General features: G+C 40.0%; 1 protein-coding gene across 4 annotated transcripts in view; it reads right to left on the reverse strand.

Annotated features, from left to right (window-relative positions):
- The window catches only part of MICU1 (mitochondrial calcium uptake 1), a 247,151-nt gene that overhangs the window by 65,884 nt on the left and 162,108 nt on the right, over nt 1–19,159 (reverse strand). For all 4 annotated transcript variants that reach the window (XM_036264790.1, XM_036264789.1, XM_036264791.1 and 1 more), the window contains one exon: nt 16,861–17,058. In XM_036264790.1, coding sequence (XP_036120683.1) covers nt 16,861–17,058 — 198 coding nt within the window. The remainder of the gene's footprint in view (nt 1–16,860; nt 17,059–19,159) is intronic.

The raw sequence follows: 19,159 nt of genomic DNA on the forward strand, positions 1-19,159 counted from the left end.
TGGCTGCCATCAACAAATCATCAAACAAGTGCTGGTGAGGGTGTAGAGAAAGGGGGACTCTAGTACATTGGTGGTGGGAATGCAGACTGGTGCAGCCACTATGGAAAACAATATGGTGTTTCCTCAAAAAATTAAAAATTGATCTGCCATTTGACCCAGTGATCCCACTTCTAGGAATATACCTTAAGAAGTCTGAAATACCAATGAGAAAGAATATATGTACCCCTATGTTCATAGCAGCAATATTTACTATTGCTAAGATCTGGAAACAACCCAAGTGTCCATCAACAGATGAGTGGATAAAAAAGCTGTGGTACATATACACAGTGGAATACTATGCAGCTGTAAGAAAGGAAGATCTCTTATCCTTTGAAATGACATGGAAGGACCTGGAGAATATTATTCTAAGCGAAACAAGCCAATCAGAGAAAGACAAATATCACATGATCTCACTTATTTGTGGAATATAATGAACTGAACAAGCTGAGGAACAAAACAGACCCAGAAACATGGAAGTGGGATGCAGACTGACCAACCTCAGAAGAGGCGGACACTGGGGAAGGGAAGATATAAACCACAGAACTCACACGCACGTATGCATAAACAAGGACATAGACAATAATGTCGGGGGTAGGGACTGGAAGGAGGGTGTTAATGGGGGAAAAAGGAGAAACATCTGTAACAAAAATAAAATTAAAAAATAAAAAATAAATTAAAAAAAAAAAAAAAAAAAAAGCCCAGAAAGCTGCAAAACATGTCAAAATGGGGCACTGGACAGAAATGTCAGGAAGCACAGATCATGATTCTCCCCTTACTTCCTCTTCTGATAATGAAGCAAGTGCAGGAGACACCACCGTCTCTGGAAAGGTGCTCTGTGGAGCATTCCAGTGCTGAGCACCAAAACCACAAATGGATGATCATGAATGAATAAATGAACAAACCCCCCTAGAGTGCATGATGGGTGCTGAGCATTGCACTTTCTTACCTCAGAAATCCTCCTTGTAACTCTGTGAGGCGGATATTATCTCAATTGTCCATACGAGAAAATAAAGGCTCCCAGGGTCAAAGAAGTAAAATTCAAATTCAAATAGATTTTTAAAAAAGTCAAATAACAATATTGTACTGATTATTCTTTCAACATTTATTGTGTACCTATTTTGTGCATACCTCCATCATATACTTTTCTTTCTATACTGTAATAACTGTCTGACTTCCTAGTCTGATCATAGCTCCTTAAATTCACGAGCCATGCATGGTCTGCCTGCTTTCGTATATTCAGTATGTAACACAATGCTTGGCACATACCTAAATACTCAATACTTCAAAAAAATTGTTTTCCCGCCCTGGCCGGTTTGGCTCAGCGGTTGGAGCGTCGGCCTGCAGTCCGGAGGGACCCGGGTTCGGTTCCCGCTAGGGGCACGTACCTCGGTTGCAGTTTGTCCCCGACCCTGGTTGGTCGTGCGGGTGGCAGCCACTCGATGTGTCCCTTTCACATCGATGTTTCTCTCTCTCTCTCTCTCTTCCTTTCTCTCCCTCCCACTCTGTCTGTGCAAAAAATGGAGAAATGTCCTCGGGTGAGGATAAAAAAAAAAAAAAAATTGTTTTCCCTTTATTGATTTTACAGAGAAAGGAAGTGAGAGGGAGAGAGAGATAGAAACATTGATGAGAGAGAACACTGACTGGCCGCCTCCTGCATGTCCCCCACTGGGGATCGGGCCCACAATCTGGGCATGTGCCCTAACTGGGAATCGAACTGGCAACCTCTTGGTGCATGGGTCAACCCTCAACCACTGAGCCTCACCAACGGACAACACTCAATACTTTTAATTTACTAGTAAAAAAAAAAGTGACTAAGTTTTACATTTTTGGCTTTTGTTTATTTTTCTGCTAGGTAGATAGACTACCAGATCTCAAGGAAAGACTGATGAAAAGAAGGGGTACCCTTCCAAAAAATTTTTGGCATCACTTTATTTAAAGTCTTTAAAAAAAAATGCTAAAAATTCAATAGAGTAGTTTATACTTCATTAGTCCAAAGCTTAAATAAGAAAAAACATGCTGATGTTGTGGCAGATTAATACAAAACAAAGAGTGAGAATGTTGGTGGGGAGGGAGAGAAAAGGCATTCTATTATAAGAAAAATAACAAGAAATGAAAGAAACTTGACAAAAAACCATTAATGTGTTGTTAACTGAATTCACAGGATAATAACTTGATATAATATATGACCCTCTAAAGTAGCACTTGCCTAGAGTCTGAATTCTACAGGCTATAATGCCTTCTTTACTCCCAAATTCGTGCAAAGCTGGCACTGGTTCCTAAGACAGTCTTTTGTCTAGACTCCCTAGACTCCTAAGGCTATTTTTAAAGTCTTCTTCTCTAAGAAAGAAAAAAAAAATTAGATCTACCAGAGTTAGTTGAGGCCAAATTAATTAAAAGAAGTGAAAAAAAGAAAAAGACAAACAAGCTTCTTTCCACACATTAGCATAATTGTCATTTTTCTATTTTTTCTTTATTGATTTTTAGAGAGAGAGGAAGGAAGAGGGAAATATAGATAGAAACATCAACGAGAGAGAAAAATCAATCGGCTGCCTACTGCACACCCCTACTCGGGGTTGAGCCTGAAACCCAGGCACGTACCCTGACCTGGAATCGAACCAGCGACCTCTAAGTGTACAGGTCAACGATCAACCACTAAGCCATACCAGCTGGGCACAATTGCCATTCTTTAAAGCCCCCTTTCTTTATTGTAAAATGTTCATAAATTCCAAAGACCATAATTCTGAAAGGCATATGCAGCTAAAGGTGGCTGTAAGAGGGATAAAAATGAAAGATCTACTCTGATACTCTTGATATAATTTATTTATGAACCTTTATTCTAAGTCTGATTTAGAGGCCAAATTTGATCTGCCTACAGGCCCAGCTAGCTCTTAGAGAAATCTAGGGAAAGTTTCTTCTCTTATCCTGCCCTCTGCTCTTCATCTGCTTGGCACAGGGTCCCTTTACCAACATGAGAACACAGGAGACACATTAACTTAAGCCTGGTTTGGGACATAATTGATAAGAAAGGTCATTTTCTCTGTCACCCTCTCTTGGCTCAAGTCCCAGTGTTACCCACTGCTCCCTTGTCTCTTCTCATCTGTCCAACGACCAGAACAAAGAGCAAAGGGAAATTAACCACCCCATTCTTGATAGAATATCAGAATGAGAGATGACTCAAATATTGCCACCTCTGGAAAACTTCCCTGAGCAGTCTCTTGCTCTCCACTTTGCAGAATGATTTACATGTCCCCTTTTATACTCTCATTGCACCATATGCATATCTCTAGTAATGTACTTACAACACTGTACAAGACTTTCTGGTTCATTCAGCTCACTTTTAAAGGCTTCTTGGCAGCAGGGACAATGTTTTGTTCATTTTTGTACTTTCAGCATTTAACACAACTCCTGGGAAGCTAGTGTAAGTTAATACTTAAGAGTAGAATCTAGAGGCAGCTTGCCTAGAATCTAACCTCAACTCCTCCTTTATTATGTGTGAGACCATAGGCAAGTTACTTAATCTCTCTGTGCTTTGGTTCCTTCACTTGTTAAATGTGGGTAATTATAATACCAACCCCTAGCATTGTGACAATTAAATGAAATAATGTACATAAAGCACTTAGAATAGTGTCTGGCTCATGGTAAACCCTCAAAAATGTTGACTAGTATTTTTTATTATGTAGGACATTTTCGAACATTTGTTAAAACACTTGATACTACTAGAGGTCTACACTCACAGACTGCTGCAGCTAGAAGAGTAGGTATAGAGTAAACACTGAACTATAAATCCACAATCATCTTCTTCCATAATACTTTTCCTTTTACTGTATTGCATTCAACTACATTCTAAGTTAAATATCCTTCTGTGTGTGTGACTAAAAAAAGTATTACTGCATTCTGAATTCCACTGACCTATGAAATTTTGATACATTGGTACACAGCTCAACATAAGTTGAGAAGTGGCTGTGTTCAACTAAAGAATGGTTGATAAGGGGAGGAGGAGGATAAGGGGGGGGGGAATGGAGGAACATCTGTAATAAAGATATATATAAAACACAAAACAAAAAACAAAAACAATGGTTGATAAGACTATAAGAATGATAGATTGAGGAAAAATTTCTACTAGAGAAAGATCAAAACTTCATGACTCACTCATGATTTCCTTTTTCTTGTGGCCACTTTAAAATTAACTTAGAATAGCCCTGGCCGGTTTGGCTCAGTGGTTAGAGCGTCAGCCTGTGGTCCAGAGAGATCCGGGTTCGGTTCCCACTAAGGGCATGTACCTCGGTTGTAGTTTGTCCCCGGCCCTGGTCGGGTCGTGCAGGTGGCAGCCACTAGATGTGTCCCTTTCACATCGATGTTTCTCTCTTCCTCTCTTTCCCTTACACTCTATCTGAACAAAAAAATTGAAAAATGTCCTCAGGTGAGGATTAAAAAATTAACTTAGAATATAAAATGAAAGATATTTAATGACAGGAAATCCTGGAGATGGCCACGTATTTCAAAGGTATCATTGATTTTGGAATTTCAAAACCATCTGGAAATCAAAGGAAAATATCAATCTTTAATAGTTTTCTGTACTTTCATGACTGATGTGGAAAGTCAGATTCAGAAGTGCTGATCGATGCCCTTTAAAAACCATGCCTAGCCTTGGCTGCTATGGATCAGTTGGTTAAACGTCGTTTGGAGCACCCAGAGGGTGCAGGTTTGATTCCCAGTCGGGACACATGCCCAGGTTGTGGGCTTGATACCCAGTAGGGGAGCATGCAGGAGGCAGCCAATCAAAGCTGTACTCTCACACTGATGTTTCTCTCTTCTCCCTTACTTTCTCTCTAAAAAAACCAATAAACTATTCTTAAAATAATAATACTAATAAATAAAAATAAAAACCATGCCTAGGTCAATATTTTGAACAACTGTCTTCATTCTCCAAAACATATGAAACAAAAAAAGCACTGTTTTGTACCCTTTTTACAGAGTCATTACCAAGGATGCATTGACATCATCAAAGAAACTTTCTATCACGATGGAATTTCTATTATATACAGTATTTTCAGTCTGATTCTACAGCCAGAAACCCTCTAAGCCACAAATGATAGCAAACTTGAGATAGAAGGTATAAAGGGATTTGCAAGAACTTAAATGAGTTTGTGTTTGTATTTTACATATCTTGTTAAAACTAACTCATCCTGAGAGCTAACTTGGTTTTATCAGGGCAAAATATTAGATCTAACTCACAATGTATGGTACGGAGAGAAAATATAATTAGCTGTAAAAATACTGACATCAAGTCATGGGTGACTGACTTATAAAGAATTGTGGAAGAGATGGGGGTCAAGATGGCAGTGTAGGTAAATGTAGTATCGCCTCCTCCCACAACCACATCAAAATAACAACTAAACTACAGCATAACCATCATTCAGAACCAACTAAAATCTGGCTGAATGGAAGTCCTACAACTAGGGAATTAAAGAAGCCACATCCAGACTGGTAAAAGGGGCGGAGGTGAGAAACAGGCTGGCCCCATACCCACGTGTGGCGTTTTTTATTATTTTTTATGTTTATTTTTTTGCAAAATTGTAAATTTTAATTTTTTTTTAAATAAATTATTTATTTATTTTTTTGTTACAGATATTTTACCTTTTTTACCCCACCTCCGCCCCGTCCCTGGCTTAGTTGTCCATGTCCATTGGTCATGCATACATGCATATAAGTTCTTTGGTTTATCTCTTCCCACCCCCCACCCCCTCTTCTGAGGAACGTCAGTCTGTGCCCTACTTCCATGTTTCTGGGTCTACTGTATTCCTCAGACTGTTATGTTCATTATATTCCGTATATAAGTGAGATCATGTGGTATTTGTCTTTTTCTGCTTGGCTTCTTTCACTTAGGATAATACTTTCCAGGTCCCTCCATGTCGTCTCAAAGGATAAGAGATCTTTCTTTCTTACAGCTGCATAGTACTCCATTGTGTATATGTACCACTTCTTTGTTATCCATTCGTCTACTGATGGACACTTGGGCTGTTTCCAGATCTTAGCTATTGTAAATAGTGCTGCTATGAACATGGGGGTACATATATTCTTCCTAATTGGTGTTTCAGGCTTCTTAGGGTATATTCCTAGAAGTGGGATCACTGGGTCAAATGGAAGTTCATTTTTTAATTTTTTGAGGGATCACCATATTGTTTTCCATAGCGGCTGCACGAGTCTGCATTCCCACCAGCAGTGTATTAGAGTCCCCTTTTCTCCACACCCTCACCAATACTTGTTGTTTGATGATTTGTTGATGGCGGCCATTCTGACAGGTGTGAGGTGATACCTCATTGTTGTTTTAATTTGCATCTCTCTGAATTGTTCTTTTGGTCTCTGTGTCATTTATTTCTGCTCTGATCTTTACTATTTCCTTCCTTCTACTTGCTCTGGGGTTTTCTTTTTGTTTGCTTTCTAATTCTTTAAGTTGTGAGGTTAGACAGTCAATTAGAAATTTTTCTTGTTTTTTGAGGTAGGCCTGTAGTGCTATGAAGTTCCCTCTCAGAAATGCTTTCGCTGCATCCCATAGATTTTGTGTTGTTGTGTGTTCATTTTCATTGGTTTCCAGGAAGTTTTTAATTTTCCTTGATCTCTTCCGTAAACCATTCATTGTTTAATAACATGCTATTTAGCCTCCATGTGTTGAAATGTCTTTCCATGTTCTTGTTGCAATTGATTTCTAGTTTCATGCAATTGTGATCTGAGAAGATGCTTGATATGATTTCAATCTTCTTGAACTTGTAGAGATTTAGTTTGTGTCCTATCATGTGGTCTATCTTTGAGAATGTCCCATGTGCACTTGAGAAGAATGTGTATTCTGTAGTTTTGGGGTATAATTCTCTGTAGATATCTATTAAATCCATTTGGTCTAGTTCTTCATTTAGAGTCTCTGTTTCCTTGCTAATTTTTTGTCTAGAGGATCTATCCAGTGTTGTCAACGGGGTGTTGAAGTCCCCTGCTATGATATTATTGCTATCGATTTCTCCTTTGAAGTCCTTCAGAAGATTTTTAATATATTTTGGTGCTCCTATATTGGGTGCATATATGTTTATCAAGGTTATATGCGTTTTTTATTTAAATCCTCACTCGAGGATATTTTTCCATTTATCTTCAGCTAGAGTGTGGGGGGGGGGGCGGGGGGAGGGTGAGATGTAAGAGAGACATATCAATCAGTTGCCTCCCGCACAACTGCAACCAGGGCCAGAGACCAAACAACAACCGAGGCACATGCCCTTGACCAGAATTGAATCCAAGACTCTTTGGTCCGTTGGCCTATGCTCTCACTGCTGAGCCAAACTGGCCAGGGCACACGTGGCAGTTTTTAATCTAGGCTGTGGAGGCCCCTCCTTGAGGAGTGAGCAGTACCAGCCCTACACCATATCATGAAACCTTCAGCCCAGGTTTCCAGTGCTGGGAAGAGAAGTCCCCATATCTTTAGGCTGTAAAAACCAGCGAGGAATGTGGCTGAGTGACACGGAGGCTTCTACAGTCCCAGGCAGTTCCTCTTAAAGGACCCACACATGGATTTACTTGGATTCACTTCCTCTAAGCTCTAGCACTGGGGCAGCAGCTTGAAAGGAACCAGGAACATAAGGGGAGGAACTAACTTCTCTGGCATTGGGGCAAAAGCTGTGTGGGGTGAGGGGCAGATTTCTCCCAGAAAATAGTGCTGGCAGAAGCCATTGTTCCTTTGCTGAGCCCTCCCCGCCACAGAGCTGACAGGCAGGCACCATATCTTAGCCTCTATCAACTTGGCTCACACTTTCTCCATGCCCTGGTGATTCCCTGAGACCCTCCCACACCCAACTTACAGGCTCATCCAAGCTATTTCCTGTGGCTTTTCCATATGAATAGCTCATGCATCTGACTTTCCTAAAATCTCTCAATCAAGCAACAGCTGGCCTCAGCATGCCCCATACCTCTCAGTAAGTGGCCCTAGGCCCTGCACTAGCAGCTGTCCACCTTGATTCACAGTTTGGTCTCTCCTGGGCACCTCCAAGCCCAAAACAAGTAGCATCCATCTGCAGATTGCTCTGTAGCTCCTGCTGGGTGGCCTCAGGCAGAGAACATGTAGTGGCTGATTTTGCACTTTCGGGGAGGCCCAGAACCATTGCACCCAGTGGTCAGATTCAGACCATGCCAGGTTACAACCCTACTACCTCCACGAGCAACACACTCAAGGGGCGGACTCAGTGAGCACCAAAGCCCCAGTGAAGCAAGTCCAGCTCCGTAGGGTCGGCTCCTACACAGTAGCTCTTCAGCTATAGTTGCAGCTGGTCCTCACAGTTAACTGGCCTGGAGGTCAATCCCTCCCAGTGACATCAACAACAACCAAGGCTCAACTACAAAAGGATAGTGCATACAGTCCACACAGGGACACACCTGGAGCGCCCAGCTCAGGTGACTTGGGAGGCTGAGCCACTGAGCCCTACAGGAAACCTACTACACAAGGCCACTTTACCAAGTCTGGGAGACATAGCAGCTTTACCTAGTACATAGAAACAAACACAGAAAAGCAGCCAAAATCCAGACACAAAGAAACATGTTGCACATGAAAGAACAGGAGAAATCTCTAGAGAAAGAACTAAATGAAATGGAAGCAAGCAAACTACCAGATATAGACTTTAAAACAATGGTTATAAGGATGTTCAAGGAACTTACTGAGAATTTTAAGGGACTCAGTGAAAACTTTAAGGAGTTTAGTGAGAATATCAACAACATAAAAAAGGACCAGTGAGAAATAAAGGATACACTAACTGAAATGAAGAATAATTCACAAGGAATCAACAGTAGAGTAGAGGACACTGAGAACCAAATCAAAGATTTGGAATATGAGAAACCAAAAAACACCCAATCAGAACAGCAAAAAGAAAAAAAGAATCCAAAAATATGAAGATAGTATAAGGAGACTCTGGGACAACTTCAATCATACCAACATTTGCATCATGAGGGTGCCAGAAGGAGAAGAGAGGGAGCAAGAAAACATACTTGAAAAAATGACAGAAAACTTCCCTTACCTGGTGAAAGAAATAGACATACAAGCTCAGGAAGGCCAGAGAGTCCCAAACAAGATGAGTCCAAAGAGGCCCACACCAAGATATATTATAATTAAAATGCCAAAGGTTAAAGACAAAGAGAGAATATTAAAAGCAGTAAGAGAAAAGCAGTTAGTTACCTACTAAGGAGCACCCATAAGACTGTTAGTTGATTTCTCAACAGAAAGTTTGCAGGCCAAAGGGAGTGGCAAGAAATATTCAAAGAGATGAAAAACAAAGACTTACAACTAAGATTATTCTACCCAGCAAAGCTATCATTTAAAATTGAAGGCCAGATAAAGAGCTTCCCAGACAAGAAAAAGCTAAAAGAGTTGATCACTAGAGTTGATCAGTAGCAAACCAATATTAGATGAAATGTTAAAGGGTAGTCTTTAAGAAGAAAAAAGATAAAATGGGAACAAATACATATCTATTAATTGAATCTAAAAATAAAAATAAAAACAAACAAGCAGAACAAGAACAGACTCATAGATACAGAGAATACATTGATGGTAGCCAAATGGGAGGAGGGTTGGGGGATGGGTGGAAAAGGTGAAGGGGTTTAGAAGTACAAATTAGTAGTTATAGTGTAGTCATGAGGGTGTAAAGCATAGGGAATATAGTCAATAATATTCTCTTAAAAATTTTTTTTCTTTATTGATTTTTGAGAGAGGAAGGGAGAGTGAGAGAGAGAGAGAAACATTGATGAGCGAGCCCGGCTGGGGCAGCTCAGTGGTTGAGTGTTAACCCATGCACCAAGAGGTCACTGGTTCGATACCCAGTCAGGACACATGCCCATGTTGTGGGCTCAATCCCCATTGGGGAGTGTGCAGGAGGCAGCCAATCAATGTTTTCTCTCATTGATGTTTCTATCTCTTTCTCCTTCTCCCTTCCTCTCTCTCTAAAATCAATAAAAAATAAAATAAAAACGAAAAACAAAAGAAACATCCATGAGAGAGAATATTGATTGGCTGCCTCCTGCATGCCCCTCACTGGGGATTGGGCCCACAACCTGGGCATGTGCCCTGACCGGGAATCAAACTGGTGACCTCTTGGTGCATGGGTCGATGCTCAACCACTGAGCTGGGCTAGTCAATAATATTCTAATAATTATGTATGGTGTCAGATGGGTATGAGATTTTTTGGGATGATCACTTGATAAGTTTTACAGTGCCTAATCACTAGAGTGTACAACTGAAACTAATATAATATGGTATGTCAACTGTAATTGAAAAATAAAAATGATTAAAAAAAGAATTGTTGAAGAAATTGACATTTTCACTCTATTTTTATATATTTCTATTTTTATTTTTTAAAATTTATTTTATTGTTGAAAGCATTACAGATGTCCCCCTTTTTGTCCCCACTGACCCCCTCCTTCCCGCTCCCAAACCCCTCCTGCTTTCCCCAACCTAGTGTCTTTGTCGACTGATTGTGCATATATGCATATAAGCATTTGTTTTGTCTCTTCCAAACCCCCAACCCCCTGAGGTTTGTTAGTCTGTTCCATACTTCCATTATTCTGGATCTCTTTTGGTCGACAGCTTATTTTGTTCACTATGTTCCACAAATAAGTGAGATCATGTGGTACTTGTCTTTCTCTGACTGGCTGATTTCACTTAGCATAATACTCTCCAGGTCCCTCCATGTTGTCTCAAAGGGTAAGAGATCTCTCTTTCTTACAGCTGCATAGTATTCCCTTGTGTATATGTTCCACAGCTTTTTTATCCACTCATCAAGCTGAAAATAGAGATGGAATAAAAAACTATAGATTTATCACTATACACATTCTGCTTTGTAGGGGCAAAAGTGGAAGAAAAAAATAAAAGGAAACCCCACTGAACATCTCAATTTTGCTTCTCAGATTTAATTAAATCAAGAGTCAGTCAATTCTTATCTTTGAGTTTACATGAGAATCAGTTTCTCAGTTCAAAAAATATCAAATAGGCTATTAAAATAAAAAGAAATCTGTTTTGCCAAGAGTATTCTAGTTTCAGAAAGTGTTTGATGGAAAGCCTTCTTGTCTTCTGGTCTCCTTTCCCACAATCTTTTGGCCAGGAAAAGAGCTGAGGTTGTTTCTTAATATGGTCCTCTGCATCAGGACAAGATTTAATTGTACTTTAGCACTTTAAAGAGATGAGTACAAAGATGTCAGCTTAATGATGTAAAGGGTAGGTGATTCTAGAATTTCCATAGGCACTTTTTGGGGGGGGGGGGTACGTGCCCCTGACGGGAATTGAACCCGGGACCCTCTGGTCCATAGGTTGATGCTCCAACCGCTGAGCCAAACCGGCCAGGGCTCCATAGGCACTTTTAATTATGAGTTGTGGTTACAATATTTTTAAAGGTCCATAATATTTTTTAATTACCACCCCCTTTTTTGGGCTCTACTCTTAATGACAGATGAGAATAATTAGAATAGTTCTTTATGTCTCACTTTTACCCTTCTTCCTGACTGAACAAATCTATTTTACTTCAATATTTTTTTTTATTCAAGACTGGGAAGATAAGACAATCACTGTTATCCTTAACTATATCTAATTTGCCTTCAGATAACTGATAGTCATGCTTTTAAAAATGTGATAATCTTATTGGTTATGCAATAAGCATAGGAACCTCAAAATTTATAAAAATATCATGATATAGGCTGGAATTTTGTTAGATGATACTATTTCAGTTTCCTTGTTTTATATTCTAGAGTTGGCTTCTTCATTCTTGTGTAAATTAGTTTTTGCTTTTCTTTGACATAATGACATTTTTATGTCATTTCCTCCTCCCCCAGAATTAAAACTAATCATAATCTTTCAAAGAGTTCTCAATTACCTTTCAGTTTTGACTGACATCTTACTTGCCGTAGTCCTCAAGAAATCAATGAATACATTAACTGGAATTAGACTTGGCACCTGTTTCTAAGGAACTTGATCAAGTTCTTGGTAGCCTTAGATGGAATTTTTAATAACTTCAAAAGATTTTTTTTTAAACCTCGATATTCTTTTTTTATTTTTTTTATCCTCACCTGAGGACATTTTTGCATTTATCTTCAGCTAGAGCGGGAGGGAGGGATGAAGAGAGAGAGAAAAACATCAACGTGAGAGAGACACATCGAGTGGTTGCCACCCACACGACCCCAACCAGGGCCAGGGACAAACCGCAACCAAGGTACGTGCCCTTAGAGGGAACTGAACCCAGGACTCTCTGGTCCACAGGCCGACGCTCTAACTGCTGAACCAAACCGGCCAGGGCTAAAAACTTCTGTATTCTTAAGTCACTCCTTTAAACCTATGTTTTTTGAGTTCCCAAATAGAGAATTAAGGGTAGAATAAAACAAATCTGACCAGAATTAAGATTTTTAAACATTGTAAACATTAAAACATTTTTAAAAAATCTAATAAGGTAATGATTCTTATGAAAAGAAATTAAATGGTTTAGGTATCTTCTAAACACAAAAGAACAGTGTATTTCTTCTTAGTCATAAAACTCAACTTGAGGGCCCAGGAACTATGAAAAGATGATGCTGAAGAAGTCTATAGGTATTCAAAAAATTTGACCTTTTTCTGTCCTTAAAATTCAGAACATTTTGTTTTAGAGCTCCAAAAGTTACACACAGAAATCTCATCTCAGACTAAAAGTAATGCTAATTAGATAAGGAACAGAAAATAATTCATTCTGAAAGACTGAATTGGAATCTTGACTCAACCATTTAATAGCTCTGTGACTTTTATCTTTCTGAGTTTCAGTTTCTACATCTGTGACACGGGCATAATACCACTAAAACCAATAGGGTTGACTGGAATTAAAACAAAGAAAGTATGTAATATATGTAAATTGCCTAACTCATAGTAGGCACTCAATAAATGTTAATGGACATTTCCCTCTTTCCTGACACTTCTGGAAATTAAATTTGACAGATAAATGGTGTGCTTTTTACTCTCAAAGCTACAGTGGTAAGAAAAAAAAAATTAATGAAACTATAAGTCTTCTTGATCTAAATTATTTACAGTAGGTAAGTAAAGAAATAAAAACAGTTAAGAAACAGAAAGAATGATGAAATTATAAAACCCATATGAAAGTTACTATTAATCATTTCCATTTTCCTCTTGGCTGTAATCATGACACATTTCATACTTAATGAGAGGAGAAATTACCCAAACTTTGAAAAGTAATATTAAAAGTGTTTCATAAAAACAAAATTGTTCCGCCTTAGCCAGTTTGGCTCAGTGATTAGAGCGTCAGCCCGCAGACCAATGAGTCGAGGATTCGATTCCAGTTGCAGTTCATCCCTGGCCTTGGTTCGGGTCCTGCGGAGGCAACCAGTTGATGTGTCCCTCTCACATCCATGTTTCCCTCTCTCCCACTCTCCTTCCCTCCCTCCCACTCTATCTGATGATAAATAGGAAAAAAAAAATCCTCGGGTGAGAATTTAAACAACAACAGAATTGCTCCATTTTCAAGATGTTTTATAAGAAAACTATTTTGAAAATGAAAGTAAGGCCTTTTGGTCATTTATCTGAGAAGACCTATTTAAGTGCCTACTATATGCCAACTATCATACTAAGTGGCAGAGGGTATACAAGAGAAGGTGAAAGAATACTTATTAAAGGCATAGTACATGCCAGGTGGTACATTAGTTTGCTAGGATTGCCATAACAAAATACCACCAAATGGATGACTTAAATAACAGAAATTAATTTTTTCCCACAATTGTGGAGGCTGGAAGTCTAAGATCAAAGTGTCGGCAGGGTTGGTTTCCTTTAAGGCCTCTGTCCTTGGCTGGCAGTTGGCTGCCCTCTTGCTGTCTCTTCACATGGTTCTCCCTCCATGCATGTACACCCCTGGGGTCTCCCTATGTGTCAAATTTCCTCCTCCTCTTCTTCTTCTTTTTTTAAAAAATATGTTTTTTATTGATTTTAGAGAGAGAGGAAGGGAGAAGAAGAGATAGAAACATCGATGAAAGAAAAACATCAATCAGCTGCCTCCTGCATGCCTCCTACTGGAGATCAAGCCCGCAACCTGGGCATGTGCCCTGACCAGAAGTTGAACTGGCGACTTCTTGGTGCATGGGACAATGCTCAACCATTGAGCCACACCAGCCAGGCAAATTGCCTCTTCTTTTTTTTTTTTTTATCCTTACCAGAGGACTTTTTTGCATTTATCTTCAGATAGAGCAGGAGGGGGAGAAGGAGGAAGAGAGAGAGAGAGAAACCTCAATGTGAGAGAGACACATCGAGAGGCTGCCACCATACAACCCCAACTGGGGCAGGGAACAAACCACAACTGAGGTACGCGCCCTTAGCAGGAACCGAACCCGGGACTCTCTGGTCTGCGGACTGACGCTCTAACCACTGAGCAAAACCAGCCAGGGAAAATTTCCTCTTCTTATAAGGACACCAGTAGGATTGGATTCGGGCCCACCCTAATAGTTCTATGTTAATTCAATCACCTCCTTTAAAAATCCTATCTCCAAATATGGTTATATTCTGAGGTACTGGGAGTTAGGGCTTCAATATAGGAATTCTGGGGGGCCATAATTCAGCCCATAAGAAATATCATCTCACTTAAACATTGCCCTGAGAAGCTAGGCTCTAAGAAGAAACAACTCATCAAATGTCACATGGCCAATAAATGGTGGAAATAAAATTTTAACCAAGGTCTCATTATGAGAACAGCAAAATCTATGTTCTTTCTGCTCAAAGAATTACAAATCTAGTTGGGAAGACATAATACTGACTCATAAAACTTTATTTTATTTATTTATTTATTTTTTTACCCTCACCCGAGGACATTTTTCCATTTTTTGTTCAGATAGAGTGGGAGGGAGGAAGAGGAAGAGAGAGAGAGAGAGAAACATCATGTGAAAGGGACACATCGAGTGGCTGCCTCCCGCATGACCATCCAGGGCCGGGGACAAACTGCAACTGAGGTACGTGCCCTTAGTGGGAACCGAAACCGGGTCTCTCTGGACCGCAGCCCGACGCTCTACCACTGAGCCAAACTGGCCAGGGCCTGACTCATAAAACTTTAAATGTGAGTGTTATTAATAAGAAGCCACTAATTCACTAGACTTGTGCTATTATATGGAAAGAACACAATTGTGATTAATAAACATTAATAAACACTTATTACATGTTAGGCTGGGTTCTGTCACAAAAGAGTCAATTGGTTCTCTTACTTGAGGAATTGCTGACTGGCAAACAGTAACGGTCTTGGTATGTTTTGCCCCAAAGCCTACAGGTGATTCTAGGTCAACAATAAGTACAAGGGAGCTTTCTAGAATAAATATCTTAGATAAGACTGTCTAGATGCTCTCTTTTCTTTTGCATTTGGGTATAGGCTATGTATAGGGACACATGTATGAAATCCACAATCTGCTTTGGAATATTCTACTTCATTGGCAATCTATACATTATATTAGTGGACTTACAGCTGGATAGCATCTCAGGATGAAAGACAAAAGCACCAAGCTCTTGTCTCTTGAGACTCCCACTTGTGTGTCTAGGAATGAGTGTTAGGTTAGACAGTGGAACTGGTACCTGCTCCATGCTCTGAATGACTGTATTGTTGTTTAAAGTCTGTTTAAAGTACTATTCTAGTTTGTGTTTTATTCTCTAACTACATTTTGTGGATCTGTGTTAAATTGTAATTACATAATTATTAAGTTAAATAATTCACTTTCCCAGATTATGTTTCCAAAGAAAGACCACTCCAGGTATGCATACTAGGAGCCCAGGCACATGTCCAGAATCCTAATATATACCAACTCTTACACCAAAATTGCTAGACTCCTGAAAGCAGGAAATAAAACTCCTGTGTGAAAGATGTCCTCCCTCTACCAGCTGGAAAGGAACAAAGACAGGCAACTGTACAAAAGTAACTAACATATATGGGGAGATTAAAGGATGATAAGAATTATTTTAACAAGGTCTGTTTTATATATTTCTCTCGACTTTGACTCACCTTCTCTGGTGATAAGACTGAAAACTTCATAAAGGCAAGTTGCCCCTCTTTGTTTAACCTAGTATATACATACTTAGACCTACCTACTTCTTTGGGTCTTCCATTATTCTATGGGGATTCTCATGTACATGTTTAAAATCTGATCTATATACAAGAGCCTCTTCAAGGAGGCTGAATTGTAGATATCATCTACTACTTTTTTTTTTTTGAGGTAAATTCTTTGAATATCAAGTATATCATTTTCAGAAAACAAGTACAAAAGCAAATTTTGATCTGATTTTTAGTATTATCCTACTTCTGCTTCTCTTCTACAATAAGAATAAGTGTTTTTAAATGTATTTTTAAATTATTGTTGATATACAACAGAATTCTTATTAATAATGGGCAGTCAGTTGTGATTTTTTAAACTGTCTCAATTGAGTTAAGTGGGATCCCCCTCATCTCCACCTGATGCCTTCGACACAAGAACATAAAACTGGGGATAGATGATCAGGTTGAAAACAGCTCTGATCCTGCATTTTTTTGTCCTCAAACTGGGTATCCAAAGACAACTCAGATTTTCAATTTAGACATTTTTGCTTTCTGGCCCAGAACCATATAGGTTCTTCAAGACATTTTCACAGAACACATTATTTCCTACCTGCTGTCACATTATAAATCACCGATAAGGTTCAAATCAATCCATTCTCACAGTTGGAGGCAGACTGAAAGAATGCCAATGGATACAGTCCCTCCCAACTCAGTGGCTCTGTGTGTACACATGATGGACAGTGCCATAATCTCCTGCAGTCCAAGGAACACCTACCTCTAGCCTCAGAACATCATGCTGAAGTTTACGCTGAAATTCAAGGAAGTTTTTGATTGTCAGCTTCCCTTTGAGATCAGCTCCAAAAAAGTAGGTTGTGAGGGCTGAACACAAGCCAGACTTGAGGGTGTTACCAGTTGTAGCACGATCTCTGTGACGCATACCCATACTGGTTTGGGAGCGGATGATGCTCTGAACCTAAAAGGAAAGCAAAACCCCATCCAGAAAAACATTACAAAGTGGAAAAATAGAGAAAGTAAGATAAATAACTGCCTATTGACTGTTTATTGTTTGCCTACACTGTGTTACAATACTTACTTTCTTTTTTGTTAATTGTCACCCAAGGATATTTTTTCCATTGATTTTTAGATAGAGTGGAAGGGAGGGAGGAAGAGAGAGAGAGAAACATCCATGTGAGAGAGAGAGACACATCGATTGGTTGCCTCCCACATGACCCTGACCAGGGCAGAGGGTCGAACATGCAACTCAGGTGTGTGCCCTTGACTAGGAATCAAACCTGCGACCCACAGGCTGCCACTCTAATCATTAAGCCAAACCAGCCAGGGTCAATTGTTTATTTCTTTTTTTAATCCTCACCCAAGGATATTTTTCAATTTATTTTTAGACAGATTGGGAGGGAGAGAGAGGGGGGAAAAAGTGAGAAAGAGAGACATCTACGTGAGAGGGACATATCGACTGGTTGCCTCCTGCACAATTCTGACCAGGGCTGGGGACAAATCATAACCAAGGTACGTTCCCTTGACCGGATCTAACCCGTGACTCATTGGTCCATGGGCCAACACTCTACCGCTGAGCCAAAGTGACCAGGGCAATTGTTTATTTCTTTTTTTAAAATTTTTTATTTATTATTATTTTTTTCCTCACCCAAGGTCATTTTTCCATTTTTTGTTCAGGTAGAGTGGGAGGGAGAGAGAGGAACAGAGAGAGAGAGAGAGACATAGATGTGAAAGGAACACATCGAGTGGCTGCCACCCACACAACCGACCAGGGCCGGGGACAAACTGCAACCCAGGTACGCGCCCTTAGCGGGAACCGAACCCGGGTCTCTCAGGACCGCAGGCCGACGCTCTAACCGCTGAACCAAACCGGCCAGGGCTATTTATTATTATTATTTTTTTATTTTTTTGTTACAGATGTTTCTCCTTTTTTACCCCATTGGCACCCCCTCCCCACCTCACCCCCGCCCCATCCCCAGCTTTGTTGTCCATGTCCATTGGTCATGCACACATGCATATAAGTTCTGTGATTTAGCTCCTCCCACCTGTTTATTTCTTTTTTTTTTTTTTTAAAAAATGTTTTTATTGATTTTTAGAGAGAGAGGGAGAGAGAGACAGATACAAAAACATCAATGAGAGAGAAACATCAACATTGATTGGCTGCCTCCTGCATGCCCCCAGCTGGGGATTGAGCCTGCAACCGGGGCACATGCCCTGACCAGGAATTGAACCAGCAACCTATTGGTCCATGAGTGGAGGCTCAACCACTGAACCACACTGGCTGGGCCAATTCGTTCTTCTTCTTTTTAAAAAATTGTTACTGGAGGATATTTTTTCCATTCACCTTCAGATAGAACGAGAGGGGGGAGAGAGAGGGACAGAGAGAGAGAGACAGAGAGACAGAGAAAGAGAGACAGAGAGAAACATTGATGTGAGAGACATATTGACTGGTTGCCTCCTGCACGTCCCCGAACAAGGCCAGGGACTGAACTGCAACGAGGTACATGCCCTTGACCAGAATCGAACCCATGACTCTTTGGTCTGAGGGCCGATGCTCTGACCACTGAGCAAACTGGTCAAGGCCCAATTCTTTCTTTTAATGCTCATGACAATCCTATGAGAGAAGCCTATGATTATCCATATTTCACAGAGGAGAAATTTGAGTCACACAGAGTTAAATAACTTGCTCAAGGTCAAGTAGCTAGCAAGTAGCAGAATCAGGATTCTAACACAGATGACTGATAACTTTATAACTGGGACCCTCCAAAAAAATCTCTCTGTAGAAAAGAGTATGCATTTGTTTTGAGGCCCAAAACCTCTCTTAAAATAAATAATCATCAATCTCACAGTAATACCTTCCATATCAGAAGAATTTATTTATTTTATCCTTAGCCGAGGACATTTTCCCATTTTTTGTTCAGATAGAGTGGGAGGGAGAGAGAGGAGAGAGAGAGAGAAAAACATCGACGTGAATGGGACACATCGAGTAGCTGCCTCCTGCATGACCCAACCAGGGCTGGGGACAAACTGCAACCGAGGTACATGCCCTTAGTGGGAACCGA

Source organism: Molossus molossus, unplaced genomic scaffold, assembly GCF_014108415.1.
Source record: "Molossus molossus isolate mMolMol1 unplaced genomic scaffold, mMolMol1.p scaffold_m16_p_17, whole genome shotgun sequence".
NCBI lineage: Eukaryota > Metazoa > Chordata > Mammalia > Chiroptera > Molossidae > Molossus > Molossus molossus.